Genomic DNA, 10,372 nt, shown 5'->3' with positions numbered 1-10,372 from the left:
CATAAGTTGCTTAGCAAGGTCACCTGAGGCAGAGAGCAAGCCCAGCCAGGGCAGGTCTGGGCGAGGCAATAGAGGAAGAGCTGGGCCAGGTGCAGGCATTTCAGAGCCTTGAGGACTGGTTCAAGTCTTGACACAGCCCCTTACTTGGTGTGAACAGCAGCAAGTTCCTGGACCTCTGTTTCCCCATCTGTAACCTAGTGGGGATGGTCCGTGTTGCTCAAAATATGGTCCCTAAACACCTCAGAAGCACTTAAGCAGTTTGATTAAAACCCAGATTCCTGGGCCCTGGAAACCATTTTCTGGGTTATTTTGTTTGAGAAGTCCTGCTTGGGTGCAACCCTGCCCAGAAGCCTTGGATGATCACAGGGGGAACCGTGGGGCCAGAGAGCCACATTCAACCAAGGCCGAGTGGGCCCTATTCCTTTACTTGAGGGGTGGGGTTACCAGCACACCTGGCTCCCTACACACACACCTTCCTTGCCCTCAGCTTAGACATTAACACTCTTACCAAAGAACGGAACAGGCTTTGTGGAACTGTGAGGGCTGGTAGCAGCGCCACCCTCACACAGAAGTCTTGGGCAGCTCTGTTCCTGCCCCACCTCGGGCTGGGGCTCCTCGCACAGTCATCTCTCCCCTCAGACTGGGGCTCCCAGGACAGTTTGCCATGGGGAGCAGCCACCTCTCCCCACCATATGCAGCTCCACACAACTCTCACCCAGGTTCTGCACCATTATGGTTCTCTAGGACAGCGGTCGGCAAACTCATTAGTCAACAGAGCCAAATATCAACAGTACAACGATTGAAATTTCTTTTGAGAGACAAACTTTTTAAACTTAAACTTCTTCTAATGCCACTTCTTCAAAATAGACTCGCCCAGGCCGTGGTATTTTGTGGAAGAGCCACACTCAAGGGGCCAAAGAGCCGCATGTGGCTCGCGAGCCGCAGTTTGCCGACCATGGCTCTAGGACACAGTGAATAGATGGGTGTGAGTGCTGAGCAGCCCTGCCTATGCAGAGGCCTCAGATCCTGCCTGGGAGCAGGGGCACAACAGGTGTGCAAAGAAGTGTGAGGGAGGAAGGGAGGAAAAAGGAAGGAAAAGAGAAAGCTAAGAAATAGCCAACTCCAGCAAGGCCCTGGCAGTGAGTGAGGTGGGTGAGGCTGTCCTTAGCCTGGGGATTCAGAGCAATTCCACTTGTCACAGTCCCTTTTCCTATGTAAGTAGCCACAATTCTCTCTACACTTGTTTTCTGTAGCCAACATGGTCCCCCCACCCCCCCTCCACATTCTCCAGGTTCCAGGACTGAAGGAGTTGATGTGCAATAAGCTGGACTTGGAACCATGTTTCCTACCCTCCTGTTGAGTTTCCTGTACCCGACTTACAATACTTCCCTTTCCCACACTCCTCTAAGCCTCGGTACGTGCTGTTCAACTCACACTGCGCTTCACACCTTTTACCCACCGGGTCCTGCTGGTCTTCGAGGCCCAATTTAGGCAGCAACTCTTCTGGGGCCCATGGTACCTTCTCATCCCGACTAGCACACACCCCCCCCGAGCTTCCAGGGCACCCGTCCCCCAGGCTGTCACTGTGGTGACCAGTGTGGGACTTGCCCGTCTCCCAGCCTGTCCATTGCTGCCGCCGAGCGCTGCCACTCCGAACCTCGGCCAGCACAAGCCCAGGCTCTGGCTGTAGGAGCCACAATGCAGTGTGTGTACAGGAAGGATGGTGTGACGGCTCAGTGTCACCCACAACGTTAGGGTCAATCCTGGGCAGGTCTGACCAGCCCTACCGGCTTGGTCCTGGAGCAGCTGGAATGGAAACATCCAGGATGCCACCTCAGCAACTGAGAACCTCTGTGGAAACAGAGCCCACGAGTGTGAGAGGGGCCCTGGCTGGTGTTCTCAGTGGTCAGACCATCAACCTGCACACTGGAGGGTAGAGGGTTCAATTACCTGTCAAGGGCACATAGCTGGGTTGCAGGTTCGATCCCTGCCCATCAGGCTCATGCGGGAAGCAACCCATGGAGGTGCGTCTCTTACATGGATGTTCTCTTCCCCTCCCCCTCCCTTCCACTCTAAAAAAAAAATCAATGGAAAAAACACCCTCTGCAAGGGGAAAAACAGGTGTGGGAGGCGCTGTCCCTCAACAAGCTAAATCACCAGCATGGGGAGTGGAGAACAGTTCTGTTCTTAGACCTTGGTGGGTACATCCTTGGTCCTGAGGGATGTGTGCTGGGGTCTGGCGACCAGCATTTCTCACAGGACAGTGGACTACAGACCAGCAACCACCAGAACCCAGAAGGGTCTCAGGGGGCTTTCCTGAGCAGGGAAGTGGCTGCCCAGTGAGTTTGTGACAAGGACCCACATGGCTAGAGCTAGCTGGGACAAGGTTGCTGGAGAGCCTTCTGGGCTGGGAGCAGGGACAGATGCAGCCCTTCAGTGAAGGGCTAAGCACTTGGTGATGACATACTAAACCTACAACCCCCACACACACAGCCAGCCAGGTCCCAGATCCAAAACAACCCAAATGCTTTAATGTTTATGGCCTGCCTCCAGGGACCACAGCCTTATTACAGACCTTAACCAGGCCAAGGGCCCAGCCTGCCGGCCTCTGGGCTCAAGGAGGTAACCCACCGTAGGCCTGGCTGATGGGGCTCCGGGTCCACATCTTCAGAGATCTTCCAGGACTGAGCCTGCCCAGCCTGCCCTTTCTAGTCCCTGCAGCGGCCTGGCTTCTAGCAAACACACAACTTCCTTGGGATAATGCACTGGGAGAGGTTGGTAGCTCAGGGAAGTCACTGGTGTCAATTTAGGACAGGCCTGGGACCTCCCAGGGTAAGAGCAGCAGGCCCAGAACAAAGATGCCAGCCCCAGGCTGTGTCCCCACACCCCTGCAGCACAGAAGGGGAAGGGCAGGCTCCCTCAGGGAGTTACAGGCTGGGCTTTAGGGCCACACCCCAAACACGGGGGCTGTAGCCCCAAGTGTTCCTGGGGGATGACTAGAAAGTATGGGCGTCATATACACTGTATGACTCCAAGATAACCAAGTTCTAGGACACAGTAAGACTTTCTGGAGGAAGGTTCTGTTTGCCTCAAACTCCAGGCACTGGCTGGGATCTGGGCCCCTGTCCTGTGGAGGGAGCAGAGCAAACCATAACTGGTGTGTGTCAAGCATCCCCCCACACCTGTGAGGTAGGCTGCATTGTCCTGTTGTACAAATGGGTAAATAAGGGTTCCAGAGAGGAAGTGACTTGCTCAGTGACACAGCAAGAAACAGAGGAGCCAGATCCGAGCCCAAGCTGGTGGAGCTCCCAAGCCCACACGTCCTTTCTAATAAAGGACCTCAAGCTAAAAGCTCAGGGACTCTCAGCCCAGCTTGGGGAGGAGGGCAGGGTAAGAACTAGAGACACTCCAAGGGCATGTCCACTCCTGGCCTGCTGATTATCAGACAGCAGCTATCCAAACAGCACCCGCCACCAGAGCTACAGGTGATGGCTCTGGCCCCCCAGCAGCTGTGGGCAGGGCGAGGGCCGGGCAGCTCCTGAGGCCTTGTGGCCGCACGTGGGAAGTGCCAGGCCAGTAAGCCAGGCAGTTTCCAGCAGGCTTCGGCAGTGAGCCCGCACTGTGGGGCTGGTGCTGGCATGGGGGGCAGGTGAGGCGCAGGACCCGCCCCCAGCAGTTGCCTCTGCTTTCTCCCGGCCAGGAGTCGGTAGCTTCCTCCCCGGCTTCCTGGCCTTGGGGATGGGTGATTTCTGAGCCAGGCACAGGCTCTCTGGCTCATCTCTGGCCATGATGGCTTCTGAGGAGGGCACAAATCCAGCCTCAGTATCAGTCACCTGGAAAATAAACACACAGTCATGCTACAGACACTAACACCCTCATGTCCTATCTTCTGGCCTCCAAAGCCATCTAGACCAGTGATGCCACTGTGTCCCAGGCCAGGACAGCCCCAGCAGGGCCCAAGAGATCATGACCCTTCTTCCCTGCATGTGCTGCGGGCCACACCGTTAAGCCAAGGGCGCGCTTCTCCCCAGGTAACGCCAGAGCTCCACCTGATGAGAGCACGCCTCAGAGCTGTTTGGGTGCAGGGACAAGAGGAAAGGGGCCTGACAGAGGGCTGGGCCGCAGAGTGCCATCACTGTTCTGCCACACTGCCACCACAGCAGGAGCCCGAGCTCAGGGCACTGCCCTGAGAACAATGCCCAGAGGGAAGGGGGTGAAGGGAGCAGCAGAGGGCACGGAGGGGGCTCCTGACCACCAGCACACCTACTTGAAGAGAGGCTGCCCGGGGAGCATTGCCTTAAGGACACCACAGAAGACCGCACCCCAAAGATGGGGGGAAGGCATGGGGACAGGGGCACTAAAATCTAGCTAACCACAGCGAACCGGGCCGCAGTCATTTTCTCACCAGGTGCCAGACTCTTGCACACCAGCCAGGGCAGGAGGCGACTGTGAAGTGGCTGAGCCCAACCCTCCAGCCGGCAGCCCCGGAAAAATAAACCCGTCTCTGGGCCCCAGACAGCCGACTGCATGATGCCGACACCCCCCCACTCCGTCTGAATAGGAAGCTCCGCTAACATTCTCTGTGCTCATTAGGCCCAATGCCCCAGTTTCCTAAGTGCTCAGGGGCCAACAATGCTTATCACCCAGGCCAAGCTCCACATCTGCCCCTATTGCCTCAGCCCCTTCTCCACCGACCTGGAGCCGGGACCAGGTAAGAGCCCAGGGCAAGGCTGCCAGGACAGGGAGGGGGCAGGAAACAGTTGTAAGGAGACACAGCTCACATCGCGGCTTGGTGGTGAGAAGGCAGGAGAGCGAGGAGACAGCAGGCCTCGATGCCAGAACTCCTGGAGTAGGAGAGGCAACAGACACCACTGGGCACCGTCACCAAAGTTGTGGCAGAAGTGAGTACACACCATGTGACATGCAGAAGTCCCCAAGGGTGAGGTCTAGCTACCTGAACGGATCAGATAACGCTCCAGAGTGAAGAGAGCATGCTGGTGGGCAGTGTGCATAAGTTAGTTGGGAAAAGCAAACTGCAAAACAAGGTTCCAACTTACTGGGACACTTCCATGAATGCACACACCTGGGAAGACTGAAAACTGTACATTCAGAAGACCACAGTATGGGGGCGGTGAGATCCCTGCTGGGTGTCAGGAATGAGGCACTGGGTGAGTGAAGGTGCTGTTCCACGTGTGAAATGAGCTTAGGGGAAAGCTCGTGAGTGTGGCTTGGGAGGAGTTAAGGGTCAGAGGGTCACCAGGTACAGAAGTCCAGCATGCAGCGGGTTATTTGGGGATGGAGCTCAGAAGAGGGGAGGCTGGGCGGGACAAACATGGGAAATGACCTCGGATAACAAATAGGGCCTGGGCAGAGCTCCAGAGAAGCCTGCAGTGAAGGCAGAGAAGGCCCAGCAGAGGGTGGACCCCGAGGGGCACAGTACCAGGATGGCCGAGAAAGCATTTCCATGCAGGGTAAGTGGTGTGCTCAGAGGCTTACAGAGGAGCCTATGAAGGCTCTCACTGATGCTGGGGATGAAGAATGGGGGCGGGAGGGTCATAGCGCCCACCCTGGAAGACTAGCCACTCCCCTGTGGCCCAGGTTCTAGGGCCTCCCCAGCCTTTCCAGAGGCCCCGGAATCCCTAAGCCCCTGGCTGTGGGCGCCCACACACCTGTCACTCGTGCACACAGCTCCGGTGGCGACTGGGGCTGCCCCGCGCTCACCCAACTGGCGGCGCACACAGTCGCGCCACTGCAGACCCAGCAGGTCCGGGTAGATGTCAGGCAGCTGGCGCAGGGCCAGCAACTTGAGCATGCGCGAGGTGCAGCCGCGCAGGGCCCGCTCCCGCAGCGCCCTCTCCTCCGACAGCGTGGTGGGCCGCAGCTCCACGCGGTGCTCCTGCAGCACGTGGTCCACAGAGGCCGCCGGCAGCCCCGGGAAGAGCCGCTCCTTCACCAGGTGGATGGGCACGAAGATGGCGCCGGCCCGCACCACGTGGGGGAAGGGGCACTGCTGCGTGCACACAAAGCGCTGCAACTGGGACAGCAGCTCGCCCAGCAGCCCCTGCACAGCCTGCCCGTCCTGCCACGCCGCCCGGCCCCAAGGCCCAGCCAGCTCGAGCCATTCCCGCAGCTTCTCGGGTGGGGAGTGGGCCACCGAGCCCGAGATGGCATCACACAGGGACTCGTGCAGTCCTGCAAAGTGTTGCTCTGGGGAATCCGCTGAGACAGGGGTGGTAGCTGGAGTCGGGGCCCGAGCTGGAGCAGGTGATGGAGGCAGAGTAGGTGCTGGGCTGGCCACAGATACACCTGGAAGACTGGGCAGTGCCAGGTCAAAGCAGGCCACAGGCAAGGGCTGTTTGAGCATCTGTAGCCCAGTGGGCACAGATGTAGGGGTGGGGACAGGCTGGTCAGAGGCAGGGGCTGAGGGGGGCACGGATGGGACCATGGCTGCAGACAAGGGTGCTGGCCGGAGGATCTTGAATTTTCGGAACATGAAGGCCACGGAACTGTGGAAGTTGGTTTTTGGGGTGGTCTCTGAGGTCGTGGACACCCCAGGGAGCTTGGCGTGCACCCCAGGACTAGGGACCTTGACAGGAAGAGACTCTGCCATGGGCTTCTTCACACTCAAGTCCAGTGCTGCTTCTTCCCTAAGTGGACAATGCACCCCCAAAGGGGCCTCCTGGGTAGACAAGGTCCCCCTGGAGCCTCTGTCATGGCTGTCCCTGGGGGCTGGCTCAGGCTCAGGCGCAGCCTCAGGTGTCTGCACATCCAGATAGTCTCGGTAGGGGGCCAGGCTGAACACATTGTCAATAATGGGCATGGGTGGAGAGCCAGGGGGCCGCGTGTCCTGGTTCTGTGGATCCTGGTTCTGTGGATCCTGGTTCTGTGGATGAGATCGGTGCTCCTGGCCGCAGGGTGGGAGTGCTGGCGGGGTGCGGGGGTCTGGACTATCTCCGATAACAATGGGTGCCCCAGGGCGCTCACTGAGCTGTTCTTTCCTGCAGCTGGGCAGCCATATGGTCTCCTCAGCTTCCCGCGCTGGCTTCTCTACAGGCTTCACAGGCTCTGGGCACGGCCGACTGGCAGGCAAAGGCTGGCACGTTCGCTGGAAGGCACTGGGCTGTGGCATAGGCTGAACACTGTTCTGGGAAGGCAATGTCCCTCTGAGCCCCGGGGATGCTCCGTAGAAAGAGAGGTCATCCCGTGCGCAAGGAAAGCCCAGTGGCTGGGAGGCAAAGTCTAGTGGGCACCGTGGAGTGAGAGGTGGCTCCAGCTTGAGGCCTGGTGAGGGGACTGGGAGGGGGACAGAGGGGTAGGGATAAATGTCCGGCCCCACGGGGGGCATACAGGGCGCCTGGGCTGTCTGCTGCCTCAGGTAGGGGCTATTCAGCCCACCAGTTAGGTACCCAACTCCCTTGTGGGCTCCCAGAGGCTGCGATGGGGGCACTGAGCTGTAGCTGCTCTGCTTCTCTGGATAGTGACAGGCTGGAGGGCAAGACAGAGCCTGTGGAGGGTGGGGCAGTGGGTAGGGGGAGGGCACTGTATCCTGATAAGCTGAGCCCAGGGGTTGAGCCAGCTGGGTCCAAGGATTGGGGGGTCCCTCGGACAATCCCTGCTTGAGGTCCCCAGAGTAAGAACCTGCATACTTGGAGGCTAAGAAGCCTGTGCTGTGGCTGGTCTGATATTTGTCCAGGAATGCGTGGTGAGGGGAAAAACTCCCTGAGGAGTCTTTGCCAGATCCCCCAACTGGCACCCCACGTAAGAAGGTACTATCCAGGGACTGGCCTTTGCCAGGAGCCAGAGCCAGAGAACAATGTGGGTTGGCTGGGGGTAACAGGGCCCCAGTCACCAGTGTCCAGTCAACGTCCAGTGACCTCTTGGCTGCTCCGTCCCGCAGGCAAGTTGAGAGCCCGTAACACAGAGGGCTGCGGTAGACGGGTTTGGGTGCTGCCAGTGGTGGGCCTGAGTAGGAATGAGTCTGGGGACTAAAGGGCAGGAGCTCAACAGGGCCAGAGTCCTGCACCTTCTCGGAGCTTCCTGCTGGTGGGCGATAGAGCAGGCAGCTGGTCAACAGGTTGTCTTCTCGAAGTGGGGGTCCTGCTACGCTGGTCGGATACAAGGGTGGGTATGGGGTCCAGGATGCCAACTGTCCAGACCCTGTTTGGGGAACACCCCCCACGGAGCAGGAGAAGTAGGCACCCTTGTAATTGCAGGGGTCCTGGTTAGCAGCAGAGGGGCCCAAGCTGTGCCCGGGTCCTGAGTTGACCTCTAGCCGGGGCAGCTTGCTGTACATCACAGGCCCCAGGGTGCCCTGTGGCCGCTTCTCCGCCATCACCGTGAAAAGGCTTCAAGCCCTCCAGGGCCCCAGCTACTCAACTGCTGACCTGGGAGAGAGAGAGAGAGAGAGAGGCATGGATCATCAGAAGAACAGGCTACCGGCAAGTAACAGAGGGTGGTGCTCTCACTGGCTCACCTAAGAACTGGGCACTTAGCAGATGTGCAGTACAGACTCTATGCGTGAATGAACGCCTGAGCCATCTGACGCAGAGGTTTGCAACTTCGTATTTTAGGCTGCAGAACCCTTCCTTAATGAATTCTTGTGCAGCAGCTCCCACCTCCACTCTAGGAGCCCCTGTTTCACTTTCCTCCACAGGATCCCCAAGACCCCTCCCTTAGGCTTTCAGACTCTACAGGGCAGTCTGAGGATCACTTTGTTGGCTAACCTTCTCCCTCATATACAGATAAGGAGACCCATTCAAACCCCACATAACTAATGAAAGAGATGGGGTGAGAGGCGGCTTCTGACCTCCCATGCCAAGCTTTTATCCCAAGATCCCACAGTGATCTCAAGATGCCCACTGCGGCCAAGATATGGAACTGGGCACTGTCTACAAATTCAGATGTCCTGTGACACTCTTTAGATCTGTTTCCGTAGAGGGCTCTATATGCAAAGCAGCCCCCATACACCGAAGCAGCCAGAAACAAAAAATGAGGCAGACGAGTCTAGCTTGCCAGTTAATGAATTTAATAGTGAGCTTATGTACAGAAACACAGTCCTGTATGGCATCAAGATCAAACAGATCCCCACACCTTCCACCCACCCCAGACCATGTGCGTATGTCTCCTCAGCAGTGGGCATGTGTGGGTAGTCAAAGGGATCAGGTGCAGAGATAATATTGAGAGAGAGAACTACTGAAGATCCTGTGATCAGCCCAGAGCTGCGCGTACATATTCCAGAGCTAACCCAGGGAAAGTGGAGGGGGTCAGGGGTCCAGGTCCACTCAGATGTCAAAATGGCAGATTACCTTTAAGATGGAGTTCCACACAAGATCTGAACTGCCAATTTTATAAAAAAAAAAAAGGCAAAGTCAGGCCTGGAACCCAGGTCCCTAGGCACAGCGACACATACTGCGCTTTGTTCTGGAGGTTGGTCCCTCAGGAGGTGACCAGGTGCATTACTTTGTACAAGCCACACCCCTCCCGCCCCAGCCCCACCAAGGCTGTCCTGCAGATGGTGCTGTGGCACCAGCAGGAAGGCCCCAGAATTGCAGGGGAAGAGAGCCCGTGTCCACCCCAGTCTTTAAGCACAGCACCAGGACAAGGAGGTGGGGAGGTGGGAGGGTGTGAATGCCCAGGCAGGGGGCCTCCAGAGGCCACACAGTGCTAGTGGGCAACTACCCCGATTGTACTGATATTAAAACTGTGTGCCACCTTTGAATGTTGACCTGTGAACCTGGAGGTCACGGCTCGATTCCGGTCAGGCACATGTCTGGGTTGCCAATTAATGATTTTCTCTCATCGCTGATGTTTCTATCTCTCTCTCCCTCTCCCTTCCTCTCTGAAATCAATAAAAATATATTTAAAAAACAAACAAACAAACAAACAAACAAACAAACAATGTGCCAGAGAAAGACTAAGGCCCTGAAGTAAAGCCAAGCAAAGGCTGGGATCCAGATTCAGAGAGGTCAAGCATGGGTTTCCCAAAGGCAGTAGGCACCCAGTAACCCATGAGAGGTCATGAGGTCAGTCTGCTAGGGCCACCTTGACCTGTCTCTACCTCCCCACCCCCACCCCCCCCCCCCGCCCCTGCGCCCTGTTCTCTGAAACCCTCAGGTGGCTTAGAAAAATTGAATCAGCTCAATCTTGCACCGGGCATCACAGGTTTTCATCACCAACAAGCAAAGAGCAGCACCCTCTTCTCCCTTCTGACTGGTAGCCAATGGCAGCCACAGGCTGAGTTAGACCTGCATATTCTGGGGACAGGAAAAGTCAAAAGCAGTATGGGGACAAGGGCCCACTCCCATCCCAGGGCAGCTGCACCAAAGAAGCCAGGTGGGACTCTCAGAAAGCTGGTTCAGCTCTTGACCAGAAA

The 10,372-nt window shown here is 57.3% G+C and overlaps 1 protein-coding gene across 1 annotated transcript; it reads right to left on the bottom strand.

Annotated features, from left to right (window-relative positions):
* Nucleotides 1-2,109: 2,109 nt before the first annotated feature.
* LOC307097764 (uncharacterized protein C15orf39) lies at nt 2,110-8,370 on the bottom strand. Its single transcript, XM_079767895.1, is given in 3 exon segments — nt 2,110-3,828; nt 3,830-3,833; nt 5,722-8,370. Coding segments are annotated over 3 exon segments (2,964 nt in total). The 5' UTR covers nt 8,333-8,370; the 3' UTR covers nt 2,110-3,479.
* Between the last annotated feature and the right edge of the window lie 2,002 nt (nt 8,371-10,372).

This window comes from Cnephaeus nilssonii, assembly GCF_951640355.1.
Source record: "Cnephaeus nilssonii genome assembly, chromosome: 4".
In the NCBI taxonomy this organism is placed as follows: Eukaryota; Metazoa; Chordata; class Mammalia; order Chiroptera; family Vespertilionidae; genus Cnephaeus; species Cnephaeus nilssonii.
Note: the sequence above shows the minus strand (reverse complement) of the source record. Positions and strands in the feature narration are given on the sequence as shown.